The sequence below is a fragment of the Diceros bicornis genome, chromosome 11 (genome assembly GCF_020826845.1).
Source record: "Diceros bicornis minor isolate mBicDic1 chromosome 11, mDicBic1.mat.cur, whole genome shotgun sequence".
NCBI classification, from domain to species: Eukaryota; Metazoa; Chordata; class Mammalia; order Perissodactyla; family Rhinocerotidae; genus Diceros; species Diceros bicornis.
Genome location: NC_080750.1, coordinates 7,965,895 through 7,986,957, shown reverse-complemented (window position 1 = coordinate 7,986,957; position 21,063 = coordinate 7,965,895). Strand labels below are relative to the sequence as shown.

General features: G+C 37.8%; 1 protein-coding gene across 8 annotated transcripts in view; it reads right to left on the bottom strand.

Moving 5' to 3' along the window:
• Positions 1-21,063, bottom strand: part of ANK2 (ankyrin 2) — a 617,273-nt gene that overhangs the window by 234,493 nt on the left and 361,717 nt on the right. The window contains exon 1 of one of the 8 annotated variants that reach the window (XM_058549932.1): positions 15,472-16,136. The exons of 6 other annotated variants lie outside the window; for them this stretch is intronic. In XM_058549932.1, the coding sequence (XP_058405915.1) occupies positions 15,472-15,600 (129 nt within the window). In that variant the 5' untranslated portion in view covers positions 15,601-16,136. Of the gene's footprint in view, positions 1-15,471; positions 16,137-21,063 lie in introns of those variants that run through there. One more of the 8 variants, XM_058549948.1, reaches the window with a different exon arrangement.

Below are 21,063 nucleotides of genomic sequence, written 5' to 3'. Positions count from 1 at the left end.
TCTCAACACCAAAGCTTTGTCCCATAATCAATATCAGTGGGTGGCATTATGCTGGCCAAGGATAGACGTGAAGCTCCTCTTTGCTTGATTCCCAAGTATTGATGGCTGCTGGAACACCCCATTGCTGTATTCCCCCTGCCCAATAAAAACCCCAATGTTGACTGTTTCCTACACCATGGATGAGGCAGTTATGTGATACCATACCTGGCACACCCTTCTGGGCCCAGTCTCTGTAGCTAGATCTGTTTTAATGCCAGATCCCAAAATGCTACCATCTATCTCATGGGCTGTGTCGGGGAGAGTGCCATCATACCTCAGGCTATAGTTGCAAGGTACAAAGTACAATTTTCAATGCTGTTTAACTTACAAAATTTGTCTTCAATTTCACGTACTTATGAAAAGGATTCATCCCTTTGTTAAATCTTATTAAATGGTCGTTTCCTTAAGTACATTTGAAGTGCATGTTATAGTAAAACTGCAATACTCTAACTTCAACATATTGAAAACTCAGGGAAAAAAAGTAAACAGAGAGACATTATTAAAACACATATAAAAATGGAAATAAAATTTTGAGAAATGCAGATATGTAGAATATAGATATGTATGTACATACATGCACACATACATATATACATACACATCATACCTTAAAAACAGAATTCCAAGGATAGGTTTTCTCAAAAAAGAACCTACTTCAAAATAAACTAATTAGAAAAAACATCCTTTAATCATGTTGCATTAGAGTTTATGGTCTGATAGTTGTGACATCTCAGAAGAGTATTCTATTTTTTCTTTTATATGGTAGAGACATTTTCCTAGTCAACTTTACTACTCTTTTAGGTCAAATTCTTGACCTGTCTCCTCCACGGCATTAAATGATAACTGAGCTCAAAGAGGAAAGGGAAGGGGGAAAATGCCTTTGAACTATTAAAGCTTTTGTCTATACATTTCACTCTTATATCTTGCCTAGATGTGTTTTTATCCCTGAATCTTCCATGAAAATGTATGTGGTTTCACACAGAGAAAAACTGCTTCTTCAGGATACGTGGGATCACAAAGATCCTATTTAACTCTACTGTGCTTTAGTGTGTAGGAACATTCTATGGTTTTAAAGCCAGTTACAACATGCTGCTTGTTGCAACACAATGTGCCTCTGCTCTACAGGTCTGCCTGCCCTTGAGAGTCTATAAAACACACCGACGTGCCACAATCTTTGAACCAGTCTTTAGAGTCTAAATGAGTATCACACTTTTATTCCTTTTTGCATTACAGTCATGTGCGTGCTTTTAGCAGCTTTCGATTGGGAGAAACCTACACATATCAGGAGACGATCTGTCAAAAGTTTTATAAATCATTGGAACACGGGTATGTCTCACTAGGAATGGAATGTAGATTTTAGTAATGCAGCCTATACCCACGTCCCCTATATGCCTGGGTCTCGGGCACGTAAACACCTCATCACAGGAGCTTCCATGACATTCATCAAAACAGAGCAGGAAAAGAACAGGGAAAGTTACTGAGTTTGGCCCTCTGCTTTAGGGCAGCTAAATATGCCATTAATATGCACTGAGTTTGAAGAAGGATCAAGGTTAAGAGGAGAAACAGTGCAAACAGGAGTCACGAGAGGGTGTTGCCTCCCTAACGTAGTCGACTTCCCCAGAGGAAAGTTTCAAGTCCTATAGGGATGAAGAAATCTGTACTGAAAACAGTAAAATTAGTAACAAAACCAGTAACCAAAAGTTTTTATAGTTTTTAAACATCGCTGTGACTTTTAGATGCAAACAGTGCATTAACTTTTAAAATTACTGGTACAAAGGAAGATAAAAAATATTTCACGGTAAAATTTTTTGTCCCATCCTTCATAATGTCTTTAGTTTCCCTGTTAATATATGCAATTGAGAATAGCTGTTCACAAAATGATAAAAGCTCTGGTTCTGTTTCATTCTGTAGCAACTGCTTAGGCTTGGTACCATCTACAAGTTGCCCAAATAACCTTCTCCTTCTAGGTTTGATTCAGAAGACTAACCTATGACAAATTTGAGTTTAGGACACAAAAATAGTAACTAGATGTTTAGAATTGGTAGGTATCTACTATGTCTTAGGCAATGGTGACATAATATAGGAAGAAAATCAGTGGTCGTTGTGGGTACAGCAAGCTGGTCAAATCCCATGACACCAGGGCATTGGGCTGTTCTAGGCAGGATATTGTTCTCATCTTGTACATTAAAACTACTAAGTACATGGGCTTAGGGAAAGAACCTCAAGTCCTCCTGGGTAAACACATATAGTTATCACTACATCATGTGGTCATTTACACAGAGAACAGGCATGTAGCATTAATAGAAGTAATTGCGTGGTCTCTGATCAGTGGTCAAATGCTCTACAGGAGGTTAAAATATATGCTCAGCTTACAATATCATTATACATTTGATTATAACCCTAAGAATTTAGTGTCAAGAGTGAACCAACATTACTTATCTAAATATTTTGCCAAGCTAAACTTGAGGTGGGCAAGTGAATTACTAAAGGCAAAGAAAACAGAAGGAAAAATTTTACTGAGTTTGGACACGCAGTAGTAAAGTTAATTAAAATAAGAAGTAGAGTGCACTTTTGAGAGAGACCAGGGGATGCTTCATTAGTTGTGAGAGAATTATCTGTATATGGAGAGCAGCTGCCTGCTCATGAAAATTATTAGAGAATCAAGTATGGTAAATAAAAGAGAAAGTTAATTCTCATGGCCAAAGTCATACATTATCACCACCGAACCAGAAGCAGCATAGTGTACAGGTTTCTGCACAGATTCACGGTGTGCCTTAGTTCAAAAAAGCAGAGAAGTAAGACAATTATCCAAGTAATTCAAACTAAGAAAAATTATAATTTTGCCCACCAGTAGGAAGATGAAAAGTGCTCAACAAATGTTAGTGGCCAATGTTATTTTATATATTACATATTTAATATCATCAGCAAATAAATAAATATATTTCTATCCATTATCAAAAAAAGGATCTTTTAAATTACCATTTTATTTAAAAAGGATTCAGGAATAAAATGGAAAAATAAGAAAAGCATTGCATCAGTGCCAACAGCATCTACATCAAGAGTGCAGTGCTCAGTATAAGGCAGAGATATAATTCATATAGACCAACTGCAGATATTTGAAAAATACCACTATCATGAACAAAATACTGTCTTGTAATTTTGGTTATATCATTCAATACACTATACAGAAGTTCTTTGCCTGTGTCATTTCTTTAAATACTAATTTATGTAAAAACCTGCAGAAACACATTTAAAACAAAAAGTGTACACGTCAATTATACTTCAAAAAAACAAAACCAAAAATTTAAAAATAAAAAACAAAATAATTGTTTTGTACTTATAATTCCTTTCTATCTCTGAAATAAATCACTAAAATATCGTAACACAATCTCTTTTTCTGAATGTGTCTGGGAGTTCAAGGGAGAGCAGAAGTTATTCTAAACTCTACAAAGTAATTGTGTCTCCTAAGTTTTTCCCTCTGTGACAACTTAGACAGTTAATTTTTACTGAATTCTGTAGTTGAAAACAATTCACTAATAGAACTTTTGATAGTTTGAACTATCAAACAGGCGAGACTGCTATTTACTTTCGTACCTTTCTATTAGTTATAATTTACATGATTTCTTCCAGATTTGTAAATTGAAATTCTACTGTGAGAAAAATCTTTCCCTTCTCCATACTTATTTATTCATTTATTCAATTATTTATTTCTATTAGTATGGACTCATGGGTCTTTATTTTATTCTATGAGTCATAATTCATTACTTTCATTATTTATTTTGTTGCTCAAATTTCTCTATAGTAGGTCATTGGGAGCTTCTTCAGGTTGACACACCCCATCATTTTTTGAGCACTTCCTTACTTGAATCGGCCATTTCCCCCAAGGAGTTCTGGCTCCTTCTATTGGAAAATGATATTTAGAAAAGATCTGGGCTACACATGCTCATTGCTACTGGGGCATCATTGCTGCCAGGCCCTCTCAGTGGACAGAGCTAGGAACTATATGTATGTACACACACACACAACACACATCTCTGTATATTTCTCTTTATATCTATATGTATATATATATATATTAAAAACAATGAGTTCATCGACATTTTTAATCCTTTTAGTGGTAAGTATATTTCCTTTTCTCCTTCTCCTACATAAAAAAGGGGGAAAAATCTGGTGATATGATAACTAATACTGTCATGTGCATAGTGCTTACATAAACATTGTTTCATTTTAGTCCTTACAATTACTCTGGGATATATACACTGTTAATTATCAGAGTTAATCGTTATTAACCCAGATTTACAGAAAAGAAAACCAAAGCTGAGGATCAGATCACCAGAATGTGGTGGAGCTGAGCAGGATTCTGACTCTAAATTTCATACTTCTTCCACTACACCAAAACAGAAAGATAGATAATACTTCTATTTCTTTTGGCCTTTTGTTATAAAGTCTCTGTACTCAAGTAAGAGAGACATCATCTGGCCACCATTTCAAACTCATAATAAATAATGTAACATATTTTTACTTTCCCCTTGAATTGCACTTGAGATATTTGTTTCTGTCAATGCTACTACCATTTTTAATATCACTGAAATGTATAACCTCAAAATCATTTTTATTCACCCTCTTTTTTCCCCTGCTCCCAGTTGAGTGCTAATCTCCATCCCGTTTCCCTCTCCACTGATTTTCCTGTTCAACTCTTTCAATCCAACCCTGTTCATCTCTTTCAGATTAGTTTACAGTCTCCTGGGTGACCCCACTAGCTCCACTTCCTCCCCATAATCTTACATCATCACAGAACCTGCCATAGTTTCTTATTTTTGCCTCATGGAATTCAGTTACCTCTTCCTTGCTCTGAAGGCTCTCCTGTGCAGTCAGCTTTATTTCCAACTATTCACCAACTCACATCCAGTCTTACCTCTCGGGTCACGTCATGCCAGGCTGTTAACCAGCTCCTATGTCTATCCTCTGAAATTTTCTCCACCTAAGCCAAACTTACCTGTCCTCCCAAGCCCAGCTTGAACTCCACACTTCTATAAAAACAAAAAGCTATTATATCGGATCTAGCACTGTCTCCTAATATTTTTTCCCATAATGCTCTGTTCCCAAGAACTGCAATATTCTGAATTATATTATACGTATTATATACATCTGAACTCACATTGGAAATAGGGCGAAAGATTGATGGAAAATGAAGCATGAAAAATTTTTTAACCAACACAAGAAAGAACAGAAATAAACAAGTACAATTTAAAAGAGCTTCTGGTTGACTCTAAGTAGAAAATGTAATTAAAACTAGAAAACACAGTCATCTGAATGTCTTGATTAATCAACTTTTATAGAATTTTAAAGATCATTGGAGTTCCTAAATTGTTTCATAAGCTCTTATACAACTTACTATAGAATACATAACCCAGAAGGCTCATGTGTGAAGGCTAATTACAGTGATTAAAGAGGCGTGCACCGCAGTTTTCAAGCTTCCTTCGATGGCAAAAGATTTCTCACATTAGCTTCCTACAAATTCTTCTCTCATCTTTCCAGTGCTGTTTTCTAGCATAAAAGCCAAAAGTTCTGAAATATTGCCTCTTGTGTTAAATGGCTGAGCAGGAGTGCTTCACGTTATACACAAAGTCCCTTACATGAGTCAATAAAGTGTTTGTAGTCAGAGCTGGCATTTGCTGCTTGGCCCTTGATCGTCTGCCTTTTCCCCGTTAGCGACAACTTGTGCTTTCACCATGACTCTTTGCTCCTCCACCCACGCCATCTTTGATTCCTGTCCCTCAGACCCTCAGAGCCCACACTGAAGCCCCATGTTTAGAGGTGACCACCCTGAACAAAAGCTCTTCATTTCCTCAGTGACCTCTGTCCTCAAAGGAGTTACTGTTTCCAGGTAACCTGTTCCACTTACACTTTATTGATTTCAGTCATTTTAGGATATGACATAGTTAAATTAAGCATTCTGGCCCAGTTTGAGGCAGGAGCTGTAAATAAGGAAGAAGTTTGCACTTTTACCCCTGGAAGAATTCAGGATATCTTATTGTCACTGAGCTGTACAGCTGAATGGTTTGTGAATTGCTGAGGCTTCTTTAAGTGTGTCCTGTGGGCTCTTGATCATCACAGCACCCTGCAGTTCAAAGGCAGCTACCATTACTGCCATTGGATCTTTGTAAAATGATTAACAATACCGTGATGATATTTCTCTGTGGGTTTATAAGTCATGGTATTACCAGGATATAGAGGGTCTAATAGAAAATAAGGGAACCACAATAAATGTCTTCCTGTGAAATGTCTTAATTTAGTATCTGAGATACAAAACAAAAACAACCCCACAGCTTCATAAGATTACTTCATTTTCTATACATCCTGCCTTAACAACCTCTAGAAAATTTCAAGTACCACCACAGGAACTATTTCATTCCATTATTTCTTCTGCCAGATAAGAGATTACAAACACAAGACCTATTAAAGAAAACTTGCATCATATATACAAAAATAGGCAATCTCCAATCCAACTTAATGGCCCAAGTGACATTTTATTCTCGCTATTCGTGAAAGTACCTACCATCCCATGTGGTCTGAGAGCTCCTTGGGCAAAGGCACTGTATCTGGCACATAGTGTCAGCTCAAAAAAATTCCTATTAAATGAAAAAAACTTGGAAATTCCACTGAATTATCTCAATCATTTATAAAAATGAAGAGAAGTAAAGACACAATTAAAATTGGTGCAGAATCATACAAGAACAGAAAGAATTCCATCAGATCTCAGGTCCTCATCATTTTATAGCTGAGAAAACCAAGGTCAGGTCAATTGTCTACCCAATGTCACAGTTAGTCGACAAAATTAAACACAGGTCTCCTGAGTTTGTTTTTATGGAGCTTTGGAAGCATCTCATAATTTTGTGTAAATATCACTTACTAAATTAATAAACAGCTTTCTAGTATGTTGCCTGTTCTTTATAACCTTAGATCCCACATCCACCTCCAGTTGTGCTGAATGTCTTAAAAGCATTGGCAGCTAAACTTGGTTTCAGATGCAAAAGTAATATTTGATCTCTATATTAATAATAAAACCAGAGTCTTAAAGTTCATGTTTGTGATGTTATATATTTTTTAAAATTTAATCTAGAGATTAAATAGCTTCCCTGAAGAAGAGACATTTGAAAAAAGCATCATTACTCACACAACAGATACATAAAGAGAGGTCATTGTCAGTCTTGATTTCAACCTTTTTTTTTACATACAAACTATACACAAATGAGTTAAAATTGGTAATTAACAGATCTCTATGCAAAATATATGTAAAGCCAAGATATATATATTAATGTGAAATAACACTATAGTAGTCACCCCTTATCAGTGGTTTCACTTTCTGTGGTTTCAGTTAACCGCAGTTTCAGTTACCCACGGTCAACTGTGGTCTAAAAATATTAAATGGAAAATTCCAGAAATAAACAATTCCTAGTTTTAAATGGTACGCCATTCTAAGTAGCATGATGAAATCTTGTGAGGTCCTGCCCAGGACATGACTCTTCCCTTTGTCCAGCGGATCCATGCTGTAGACACTACCCACCCATGAGTCACTTAGTAGCCCTCTCGGTTATCAGATCAACTGTGGTGGTATCTCAGTGCTCATGTTCAAGTCACTCTTACTTTACTTAATAATGGCCCCAAAGCCCAAGAGTAGTGATGCTGGCAATTCGGATATGCCAAAGAGAAGCCGTAAAGAGCTTCCTTTAAGTGAAAAGGTGAAAGTTCTCAACTTAAGGAAAGAAAAAAAACTGTACACTGAAGTTGCTAAGATCTACGGTATGAACGAGTCTTCTATCCGTGAAATTGTGAAGAAGGAAAAAGAAATTCATACTAGTTTTGCTGTCGCACTTCAACTATGTATATATAGGAAAAAACATAGTATATATAAGGTTCGGTACTATCCTCAGTTTCAGGCATTCACTGGGGGTCTTGGAATGAAACCTCGCAGATGAGGGGGCACTACTGTATTACTCCTAAACAAATAAAGACTAGATTGATTTGTTTATAATAATTGTTACACTCCTAATATTTCTCTTTCTTAATACTACATACATTGTCTTCTATTGAGGCATCCCCATGATATAAGCAGCATAGTAATGATATACAATAAAGAGACGGCTCTACAAAAACGCTAAGTTGGATTCCAATGAAGCTCTAATGGCGGGGAGAGGGCTTTCCCTGGTAAGCTACTAATAAAATGAGGGAAACAGAAGGAGTAATTCCAACTGTACATGCTAAAAAGTCCATTCCAGATTTCTGTACAACCTAGTGGGGAATCCCTTCCTGGCTGCCTTGGAAGCTGCAGAGAGCCAGGAAGAGAGTGAGAGAGGAGTTGGTAAAAGGTTCATGCAAAAAACAAAAACATAACAAACAAACAAAACTGCTGGCATTGTAAGAATTGGATGAGTTGGAAATATCAGAAGAATTAGGGCAGATAATTCATCGATGAGTTGCTCATTACTTCTTCCTCCCTTATATTCATGCCATTTTACAGAATTTTGAAAAGATATAGAAAATCTATCAAAGTCAAGTGCAAGAAACAAAAAATAGTTATTGATTTGTGTTAGGAGCTCCAGAAGTTCTGACATCTCTCAAGGTTTGAGGTCTCCAAGGCTGCTAAGTTACCCATTAAATCCCTAGGACATTTACTGGAGTTTATTCAAAACAGCACAATCTGTTTAAGACATAACTTTTAAAGCAGATTTTAGTGGCTTTCCTTCAAAAACTTAGCTTAGATCCTCCTTGATCCCTGAGCTTAGTTTTGTAGAACTCAGAAACATACAAGCCTCATTCCTGAAGATTATTCCATTAGGAAAGAGAGAGTCATACTGCAGATCATGAAGGCTTACAACTTTCTCTCAAACACTTGTTTCCTCCTCTCAATGCTCAGAATTAATTGGTTATTATATGGACCAATTAATCTCATTAAACTTTCAGAAGGTTGCCAGGGTGTCCTCTATCTACACATGGAAAATTTTTCTCAATGGCAATTTAGATCTGATTTTTAGAAGTAGATCTGTCATTGCTCCAAATTCAAAGATAGGTCAGAGTAACGGTTGGTGAGGGGATGAAAATATTTGTTCCAGTGGTTTCTAATTCTGGTTGGAATCACCAGGGGAGCCTTAAAAATGTATAGATTACAGTCTCCTTTCTCTCCTAGTCTACCCAAGATTCTGATTTATTACAAATGGAATGGAGCCAAGATGACTCTAATGAGATTTTCCACAACATACATTTAAAAACACATCACCTTTGAGCAAAAGAGTCACACTCAAATAGCTAATGATTCCACTAGCAATTTATGTGCAACTCCAAAATTGGGGAATGCTTTCTTCGTACTATCATTTATTTTAATCTACAGTGTCTCTGTCATTGAGAATAAAATTAAGTATTCTTAGTGAAGAAATTATTTTGAGAAATATAAATGAAAAAGGATGATATAATGGAAAAATATAAACACCAAAATCATTAAAAATGGTATGAATAGAATTCTTAACTTCACTGACTCCTACAATACTTCTACAAAATATTTGCAGCATTCTTTATGACGTCAAAATGTGCTGTAAATATTATTATTTTTACCCACGTGATGAATAACATAACTAATAAAATTAAAAGTTTGATAAAAAAAGTACAGTACATTGATAATTCACCAATGAATTAATTCTGATTTTAAACATTAAGACATTTATATGAACTCAGATTAATACAACAAAAAAGGAGAAAAAATTATGTTGAGTTGTGTTTAAAGATTTTAGATTCCAAAAATAAATTAAACCCACTCATAATAGCTTTTCTACATTAAGATTTTGTCTTGTAACAGTCTTCTTAAAAACTTATCTCAAGCCATATAATTGGGACTATTTTTTGCCACAATCCCACAAACCTGACAGCTGTAACCCTAAGCTAGTAGTTAGTCACCCACTCAATGGTTGAAAGAGGTTCTTTATACTTAAAAACTAATAAAAACTCAGACTTAACAGTGCTGGCAAAGAGTGCCGTTAATAGTGCAAGGCACTTCTATAAAGATAATTATTTTAGCCAAGAAAGGGTTTGTGAATTGAATTAAGAAAAGGAGATAGAAGGAGTGTTAAAGAGGAAGAAAATGGGTTTTAAAAAAATCATGATTCTATGGCCACCTCTGCATGTAAATAGACAAGCCTGAACATATTTATTCAGACTCAAGTGGGAAAGCAAATCCACAAAACTTTTAAGTGTTCACTTATGAGTGGAAATTAGGACATAAGAAGAGAGACTGTCCAGATAAAGCTCAAGACTGTCCATTCTACCTAATGTTAGCATGGCTTCTGGAAGTGGTGACACATTGATGAAGAGGTTATGGGAAGTTATATAAAGACAATTTGATGTAAGTCCTAAAAAATAGTACTGGAATTTTCCATGTTTGAAGAGTTCTAGAATGTAACACATTATACAGGACCACATTATTCTGTTGTGATTTATATTTTTAATTTGTATTTGGTTTGGTGCCCAGAAATCTTTGTGTACCTGGTTCTTGTCTAAGTGTTGCTGCTCTCAGACTTGGGCTTGCCTTTGGAATCCAGCTGAGAGCCTAAGCAGAAGACTCAAGGACTCAAGGGATGACTGGCCTGTCCACTCGCCTCCTGTACAACGGGGCTAACCCACAGACCACCAGGGAGAGCCGGGACAGCCAGCTATTATGTTTTATGTTTATTTACAACTCATTCTTACAACACAATTCAAAAGTTACAGAATACTTTCCTCTCCACACTTACAAATAAAACGTTCTTCCATTTTAACAAAGTATACTAATATAGTAACTTTTAAAAGTTCTCATCTCTCCATGTCCCCTTACAGCTTGGTGATAAGTCCCTTATATACACTCAATAAATATTCTCATTGTCACCTACTAAATAACCACGTGGACAAGGCGACTATTGTGGGGGGTGTCCCCCAAAGGTTATCCTAGAAATAATGTTTTGTTCTCTCCAAGATGATAATTATATACATTAAAAAACAAAAGCAGGGTCGGCCCCGTGGCGTAGTGGTTAAGTGCGCGCGCTCCGCTGCTGGCGGCCCGGGTTCGCATCCCAGGCGCGCACGGACGCGCACTGCTGGTCAGGCCATGCTGTGGCTTTGTCCCACATAAAGTGGAGGAAGATGGGCACAGATGTTAGCCCAGGGCCAGTCTTCCTCAGCAAAAAGAGGAGGATTGGCCGATGTTAGCTCAGGGCTGATCTTCCTCACAAAAAAAAAAAGCAAAGAACTGCTCAGAACCTTTTCTACAAAATTCAATGAAAAGGACTTGGAAAAAGTTTGCTTTTATTCTCTACCCAATCTCATGCAAAATCACCTTTCTGTGTCAGTTTAATAAATGTAAATATGCAAATATATTTTAAAGTCCTGATAAAATTGTACTAAGGAATGATGATATATCATAGTTTATCATCGACTGCAATTACTATATTTAAGGAGCAAATGTTGACTTCTAATAGTCAATTTTCCAAGAAATCTCATGAAATATTTTGGTGCAATTACAATAGAATCACAACCTTAAATTTATATAGTTTCCTCTCAAATGTGTCATTTAACTTATTCTCACAGTAAATTTCTTTTGGTTGTAGGAAGATATTTTGGAGGTGAAGAAATTGAGGCATTGGCAGATTAAATGATTTACTTACGTTCTACATTCAGTGTAGGTACAAGACCAAGAAATCATATTACCTTTTTTCCCCAATGAACTTTGGAGCCTGGGTTCAAATCTCAACTCTGCCTCATACTAGTTGCATATGATTAAGCAAGCTCCATAGCTCTGAGTCTCAGTTTCTTTATTTGTGAAACAGAGAGAATAGTGCCTAATGTGTAGGACTGCCATTGGGATTAAACAGTACAATGTGTGTCAAGTGCCAGACACAGGGTCACATTGGTACTCAGTAGATAATATCATACTTTTTTTTTACAGGAAATATGAACTCTGGCATTTTTAATAGGATGAATTAAAACAATAGGAAGAATTTCTTAAGCATTACAATGCTAAGAACTAGTCATACAAATTGCTTTTTATGTCATATGATTCCAATGAGTGTTGTAGACATTATCATGGATTGGAGAATGGTTTGTCCACGCTGAGAAATGGAGAACATATCCATTTATTTGAAAATAACTGGTATTCATAAATTTAAATGAAGAAGATCATTTAAATGCATGCTTTACTTTCAAGGATGGAATTTTATTGTTGTTTTTTTTTTTTTTTACTGATTCTCTGAAAATTATTTATTTTTCCAAATTAAAAAAAAAAGTACAGTTGAGAAATAGTATGTGGTTGTGGAAAGACTATTATGCTCAAAATCACTTTCTAGAATTAAGTCTTACAAGTTTGTGAGAAATCATTCCTATTGGCATCCTCGTCAAGTCTAAAATTCTCAGATTTTATTATAGAAATTAGATATCTGGACATAAAAAGAAATGACGTAAGTTAATATAAGCTAAAATTAGAACAAGAATATCCCCTTATTCTTGTAAAAAGCTAGAATATCAATGTATTCCTTTGAGCAAATAAATGTTAAGTTAATTTGTTTCAACTAATCTTAATTTTGGTCCATTTGCTTAAAGCTTAGCTTTATTCTAGCTCTACCATAGTATGACACATATACAATATACATTTGGTATATCCTATATTTAAATATTAGCTATCCAGACTACAGCCCAAAGAAGCCTGAACATTTTATTCTAAGGTAAATTCTGCTTATAATGAGGTTGAAACTACATCCTATACTATACAAATACAGCCATTTAAAAAAACCATACCACTGACAGCTTGGTAGAGGGCTTATAGCCGAACACGCAATGTGTTTCAAGTTTACAAATAATTACAATTTATTTAAAATGTTTTATGGAGTACAAAATAATGCAAAGATTCTTTTAATTAACAAGAAGTTTACAAAAGAATATTGAAATGAAATCCAAATATGAGGCTGCCTAATTGATTTAATACTCAATAATTTTTACTGCAGTAAAAACATTTTCCAAGTCAGCTTATTTATTTTTTTCAAGCTCCACAGTTGGATTTATCTGCATTGGGGCAGGTCCCATCTAAATTTTTCGAATAAACAGGTTCATTTGCAGGACACTTCACCAATGCTACGTTAACGATACACTCAATCATCTCTACAACCGATGGATTCCCATACGGTTATAAAACGGTTCAGCAAATAAAGTAGAATAATTTTTAGATTACTTTCTGGAGATGGTGTTCCAGAGTGCCACTAATAGGCAACCATCCTTTTTTATTTCTTTATGAACTACCGTTTTATATACATTAAGGAACAATAACGATGTAAATTTTTCTTCTCTTAAACCAAATTTCAGAACTGGCTCAAGCAGCCATGTGTGTGGGGAGTGGTGGCGGGGAGGAAGTGGCAGGGGCAGGGGGGATGGAAATGTATCTAGAAAATAAATCTGATATAACTAAAAAACCCAGCCACCCTTTTAGCAAGGATTTGTTGTGCTGAGTAAATACCTATGTAATGCAACGCGCATGTGCAGTAGAAAGGGGAAGAGGTCCAATAGGTGTGTTTAAAAAAAAAGAGAAGAAGAACAAGAACAAATAGTAGCTATGCCATTATTCCCCCAGTTTCCTCTGGGTCTAGCTTAGTGATATTATCTAAATGTGAAAATCAGAGATAATCCCATCATGTGACCATATTATTAACCAATGATCTGGCCTCCTTGCTGGATTCAAGCTAAAGCAATGCAGCATCCAAGCCACAGAGATTCTCAACAACTATGGGCACTTTTCCATTTTAATGATGTAGTTTTTCAATTTTAATAAAGTATAGAAAAAGGAAAAAAATTGAACTAGGTACAGAATTCAGAGTGAGGCTAAGAGATTTTCCAGGTGTACGCATGGTTCTCCAGCTCAGCTAAGTTACCAGGTCACACCTGGATGCTGAACAAGCACTCCTGGCCAAGAAATAATATACTGTGTTTTGAAGAACAAAAGATAAAAAAGATATAATCACAGGAAATTGCTTTATGCAGTAATGTTCCATTTAGAGGATCTGAAACAGAACTGCAGTAGCTGTCAAGAAGGAAGCCAACTCCGACAAAAATGGCTAACAATACTTTTGATACTATGAAAAAGAATTGATGCATCCTTGAAACGAGGCCTTGTAAAGGGCAGACAGACCGTATTAAAGTTATCCCCAGAAGGGAAATCATAATATACGCTAATTTTATTTATTTGTGTTGCCTAATAGCAGTCATGTGATCTAACTTGTGGTGAAAAGTAGTAAAACTGAAATGTAATGAATCCCTATGCAGTAAGATCTCAACTCACTATGAGTCCTCAAGCGTCCTTCCAAAAATGAGGCAAAGATAACACCCCCAAAAGGAAAAGGTAAACATATCGATTATGGAAGCAAAAAAAAAAAAAAAATGGCATTGGGCATATGGATTATTGAGCATCTGGATCCCCACTGCATCCTTAATCCCAGAGCTATGTTTAACAACAGCTTGTGTACAAATCACTATTTTTATGTTCTGCTAATGTAATATGCCATTTATCATCTTCTGAAATTATTCAGTGACCTACTTTGTTAATTAAAGCATTTACAGAGATCCTCTTCCCTTATAGAACCAGACCTCTGGCTAAATGAATATTTCAGTTCCATCAAGTTGTAACATTATTTCTACTCGAAAGAAAAGAATATCTTAAAAGACAGAAAGAGACAATTTTATAGGTTAATGTAAAGAGAATCAACATTTTGTCCCATTATTTAACCTTAATCTTTTCATTTAACTGCTGTAGTCAGAAAAGAATGTCATAAGATTACTGACGGAAACAAAAAAATAAATTAATTAAAATTAAATTTTTTTAAATTCAGAGACACAGCTCATTGCCCCAGTATTCTTAGAGCGGTTTCACATAGAACAGTGTCAACCTTCAGCAGGGAAAAAAAAGAGTAAATAAAACCTGTGATTTATTCTTAAGCAGAGATCTACACCAAATATATAAAGTCAGTGAGAAGGCGCAGTGCTACAGATCTAATAGTAGAGATGAGAACAAGAAGAGGAAAATACTTTAACCTTCCAACCATAAACCAACCCCTTCCTTCTTCTATGACAAGTGTTCAGAGTCACTTGGAGAAATAAAGCACCTGGCTTTGAGATTGAATAAAGATAACTGAGAAAAACAGGGAAAAATGAAGTGGGGACATTTTTTGCTTTGCTTGGTTAAAGCAAAGGAAATTTGCCCTGCTCAGGCATCTTCTCCCTATGCACCAAATTTAGGCATGAGATATAGGCTGCAAACTGGTCTTGGAAATGGTGCAGGGGAATGATGGAGAGACGGAAGGGTGAAGTTGCCAGTTCTGAGCGTTTACGCAGGGCCACAGAGAGAAAGGGTAAAAAGGATGCTCCCCATACCTTTCTTTTCCGTTCCATACGTTCCCTGGGGATTTTCCGTTGTTTTTTTCTCTCTCTCTCAAGGATTTTTTCCTTTTCATCCAGTTCAGCCTCTCGAACTTTTTTAATAGAAGCAGCAGCGTGAGCCATTTTGCAGAGGAAATAAGCAGAGGCAGTTGCCGCGGCTCGGTTTCCACTCCGCAGCAGTCCAGATGATTTGAGAGCTGGATGGAGATGTGACTTTCCCCGCCAGGGCAATGGCTGGCAGCCAGAACACTCGCAAAATAATCCACTCCGCCCCCGAGCTAGGTCATAATCTTGCGTGAGCCTCTGCAGCACCCATCATTCACCACAGTGTACCAAGGTCCCAGGCGAAGCGCCTCAGCACCACACACCTGCACACACGCAGGCGTAGGTGTGCACCCACACTCGCAAATGGTCCCAGGGGAGGGCGGAGCGCTAGACTTCGAGCTCTTCTGCAGTTGGGTGGCCGCAAGTGCAGACAGGCATCCTACTAGTTGAAAAGCCTTCCTTAGACACGCATCACCAGTTGGAACGGTCTCTGGGGACTCCTCCAGAGAGTCTGTGTCTTCCGACTGGAGCCAGGAAGAGGCCACCTCTGTGGAGCTGCTAGGGGCTGGGTAGTTAATTGCCGCTTCCAGCCACACCTCTATGCAGGGTGAGAAGAAAATGGTGCAGTCTCGATAAATGACTCGCTGCTGCTGCTGCCGCCGCCGCCGCTGCCGCTGCTGCCGTGGCTACAGCAGCTCTGCTGTAGCACACGACATGAATTCCTGCCTTTTAAATCCCTCAGCCCTTCCCTTCTTCAAGGTTCATTTAAAGAAAAGAATCAACGCTGCCGTTTTGGGAGAGGATGAGCCCAGTTGGAGTTACTTGCCCCTGCCATAGCAATACAAGGGTGAGCAGGTCCGGGAAGGGCTGGGAGCAGCCCGTCCTCACTGTGTCATTGACAGACCCACGTGAGGCCGCACTGGGGTGCTGCATTAAGCAGAGAATCGAAAGGAGCTGTCAGTGAGCACACAGCATAAGCTGGGCTCAGCCAGGCTATCCTGCGAGAAAGAGGTGGCCCCCAAAAGAGGGAGAGGAGGGCAGAGGTAGAGAAAAGGAGAGACAGAAGCAGGCATCAGGGAACACCACTCTCCGTCATTCTAAGTGGCACACAGGTACGCATTATTAATTACCAAAGGCTTTTGTTAAATACCAAATTAACATTAAGTAATGTGATGAAGTAAAGCAGGATTCAAATTTCTGGATGTTTCCACATATATACTCAATAGGGAGATGCAATGAAAAAAGAGAGGATACAACCTGTTAACTCAAGAAGATGAAATTCTCGATAGTATTCCAATTGCATATACAGCCAAATTTTCCTAATTTTACCACAATTTTATCAAGGGCCAATAGGATGTCACTTATTTTGTAATTATTCATCCCTGGACTCTGGTGACAGTCATTACACTGTGTCGTACATAGTGGATTATGGAAACCCCCCCCACACACACACATACTCACTCATACAATTGTCCCATTTTAGAAGAAAAAAGTTTTGACTGCTACTATAATCACTGACATTTAAACAATATAATCTGATTCTACATATATCCTATTATTAAGAAAAAAGTAAAATAACATTACAAGTGTCCTCTTAGGACATGATATGTTTTTGTATCCTAACTCTATGACACACCTACCTAGATAAATGAAGAATGTAGAGTTTCCTTTCCCTTATTACGTGAATATAGTAAGATAGTAACTCTTCTAGGAGAGAAAATACTAATTTTCTATACTGTGGGTGGTCTCTACGTGTTTTAGCTAATAATAACATAATTTATAATTTTTCTTTTTTACCTAAAATAAGTTGAAAGCAGTAATAAAATATCCCACAAGCAAGCAAAATGCGCTCCATCGTAGTATAGGGAACCCAGCTTTTAATCTGATTCAAAAGTTAATCAAAGGTGAGAATAATCACCATGGCTTGGGCAGCACTGTATTGGCGCCACGGTGGTTCATGGGTCACTTAACTTCCAGCCAGCAAGGTTAGTTTCTTATGTATGAGAAGCACAATCCTCTCTGACTTGAATAGCTGAGAAGTCATCTCCTAAAAAAAATCACCTTCTAATTAACTGCCTCCTCTGGAAAATCTTGTATATATTTACAAAGAAACACATAAAGACATTTAGGCTTCCTGGGAAGGTGATATGTGGATTTGGGGAGAATTCTTATATCTCCTTAACCAGGTGAGTCACCGCCTGCCACTGATATAATACAATTCAAACGTTTTCTCCTCTGAGGTTCTTCAAGACAACCAGCTGTGATGGTGTCAAATCCATCACCAGGAGTGCGGGTGACTCAGGGAAAGCCCCAAGACTGGAGCACAGGGTGTTCTTAAGGCCATCTGCACTATTTTTCTTCTAAATACTTTTAAAAAAATGTTTACAACCAAGCAAGTCTTACTTGATTCACGAATGTCCTTTTAACTCAATACCACGTGTCCCCACAATGTGGCTGAGCCTCCTCTATGGTTTTCCCTGTTAGTGAGGGTGACTCTTTTGGGCTTCCTCTAGGATAATGCCCTTCCCCTATATCACAATATCTTTTCCCCTCTGTAGATGTCCCAAAAGGAAGCTGAAAATCACAAGCACAGCTAGAGAAGAAAGTGGGGAGCTCCTGTTGTCAAAAAAATTTTATTTCATTAGCTTTAATGAGCTCAATAGACCTACTTATAAATCGGCAGTATCATTTTAATTATGTTGTTTTCTAATGCCAGGAAAATCACACATTTTTAAAACTTCAATCTACTAACAAAAAAGTTCTTAGGCATAGTTAACAGAGTCTTAGTTCCCAAGATTCCCTCCATTTTTCTACAAAAAAGTATGAGAGCTCTTTTCATCAATTTGTCTCATGAAGAAAAGGTAATGAATCAGATGTTAGTTTGTAAGATGTTAGTTTGACTGACATAAATATTTCACAAAGCACCATGATAGCCAAATCTTTAAGAACAATAATTACTCTACTTTGCCCACGTTTTCTCATAATATCTTTGGATACAACACAGAGCAGCAAAGCCCTCGCGTTTTTACAGTTGAGGACACTAGAAGGCCAATGACTTGTTCCAGAGCCTTCCCCAGGACGGTTGTCAGTGGCAGGAGGGCCGAGGTTCAGTACTCTGAAATCAGTCCACCCCAGGAGAGGGAACCCACTCACAAAGCCCTATTGCCGGCTCTACTACTCAAATCCCTAAACAGGAACTCACAGGCTAGTACGAATATTTTTAAATAAAATAACCAATCACGAGTCCTTTTTTAGTGTGCAATGTTTCATTTACCTTTTCCCCAATCATGGAACATATTGCTCCCACATGAGATGGATGGCAGCACATGATCCTTTTTGGAGCAGATCAGACATTCCTACACAGTCAGAGCGTCATCTCTCTACAACTAACTTATTCAATAGTAAGTTAGGAAATGATTTTCTAAAATCATTCCTTCTTGTATATTTGTGTTGTTCAAACTTTCCCATGATTTCTTTTTGAACGGAAAAAATTTGGTGTTGGTTTTCTGAGGAAAGAGAGCTGCGCACACTCACCAGCTGGCCTGTGCACAGACAGGGCCCCAGGTTCCAGTCGCAGGAGCTCCCGGCCATTTAAATGATGCAGGCACCACGTTAAAGGAGTCTTCCCATCAAGCCTCCAGCAGAGAGATAACACTGGCTGAATTTTGAACTTGTAACAAAAGCTGCTTCCTTCTACAAAGCATCTTGGCCATCAGTGGGATAAGCTTGTGTCTGCCTTCAAAGTTAAGGAACACTGTCGTTTACATTTAAACTTGAAAGCCAGCACAGACAGATCGCCCTTCAGAGAGGACATACTTCATTTTAAAGACAGGAGAGAAAAAGGCCATTTGCTGTCCTCAGTGTCCAGCACTCCATTGATCAGAATCCAAAGAGAATCCTCTGCAGACGTCAGGCATCAGGCAGGGCATCGTTCAATAAGTACTGAACTGGCCATATGCAACTTAATCCCCTTCTCTCTCCCCAGCCTCACCCAGGAGAGGCAGCCATGCAATTAAACAGCCTATATTGTCACCCCACCAAAAATGGAGTGTGGGTGGTAAGTGGGAAGAGAAGCAGATGCACTAGGAAGATAGTTAAAACATCACCTAATCAGGAAAAAATAAAATAAAATAAAGACTCTGTTCACGTGAGCTATGAGCTAACAGTTCATTCTACTCGAGTTCAATGGTGTTTATCCATGTTTGAGAATTCGTGTGTGTTCTGAGACTAATGAATGGTCAGGGTAAGGGAAAGCAAACTGAAAGACGGACTACACTGATGTATCACCCCCAATTTGTTTTGCCTGAAGCCAAATCCAAAAGCCAATTTGATAACACAAAGTTAATAAAGCAGAGATTTATTAAGCTAATAATATAATAGATCCTACTTTTCCATTGATAACGGTCTCTGTGAGGAGATGATTTGGTTAAAATTAGAATACCCATATGGTATCTTCCTTCTGCTTCTACCTGGGAATGGAAGGAAGATCATCCAAGCTCCAAGTCAAAACAGGTGGTTTCCATAGTTTAGGATGGAAAAGCAAAAGCAGTCTCGAGACCCTTGCCTTCCAGCCTCTGAAACAAGCTCACAACACTTCTGATGTGTCACAGAAGCTTTCCAGCTAGTAACAATGGTAAGCAGACAAGGAGTGAAGAGCTTCCCTTTGGCGACCCCTCTACATAAAGACGATAAGGCCACACAAAGTGTAGGTCATAAATAGTTAGCACTTTGTCACCACAGACCTCAGCCCTACAATGACTGTGAGGATGGTCAGGGGATCAGTGGAGCAGCCATGTCTGCAATGGGCAGAGGGAAGGGAAAGGCACAGAGAAAGGAAAACGGAAAAAGGCACAGTTCAGAAGGAAAAGAGAGACACATCCTGTCTCTCCCTTCATCCCCCGCCCCCTCCCCAACTCCATTCATTCATTTCCAAAGTGCGAGCCTAGATGGACAAAGGTGAATGTGCACTGGCCGAGCTCGTGTAAATTGGAGTCAGCCTGGGTTTGCTCACTGTGAAAAACTCTTCCGACAGAAAATCCCTTCACTCAGGCTTCTTAATCAAATTTATGTCTCTGTGCTCACTTTGACAGGAAATAAATAAGTTCATCAGGAATCAGAAAAGTCCCACAATGCTAAAATCTGTCTTCTTTTTAATTTACTATATGGTATCTTAGATTGAAAGCCTAGGAATTAATATTAAAATTTGCCTTTTAAAATATTCTTTGTTTAAAATAAAACCTTTCTCACTGTCCTCATCTCATTACTGCACAGCTTCTATCTCTGGTGCCACCTTTTCCTTCTGAGGGCCTAAGATGAGCCAGTCGATAAGCACCGGGGATCCAGGAGTGAAAATGACAACACCTCTGCCCTTCTGGAGAAGAAAATCCAGCCGTTATAAGTGAATGATGTTCAGATTTCCTGCAACATCTCAGTCACTTTGCACAACGTACAGTGACTATAACTACGAATATTCAGATCTTGACTAGAAAGCTGCTGCATCATCTTCAAACGCCTGGCTTCAAGTTTCAAACTACAGACTAT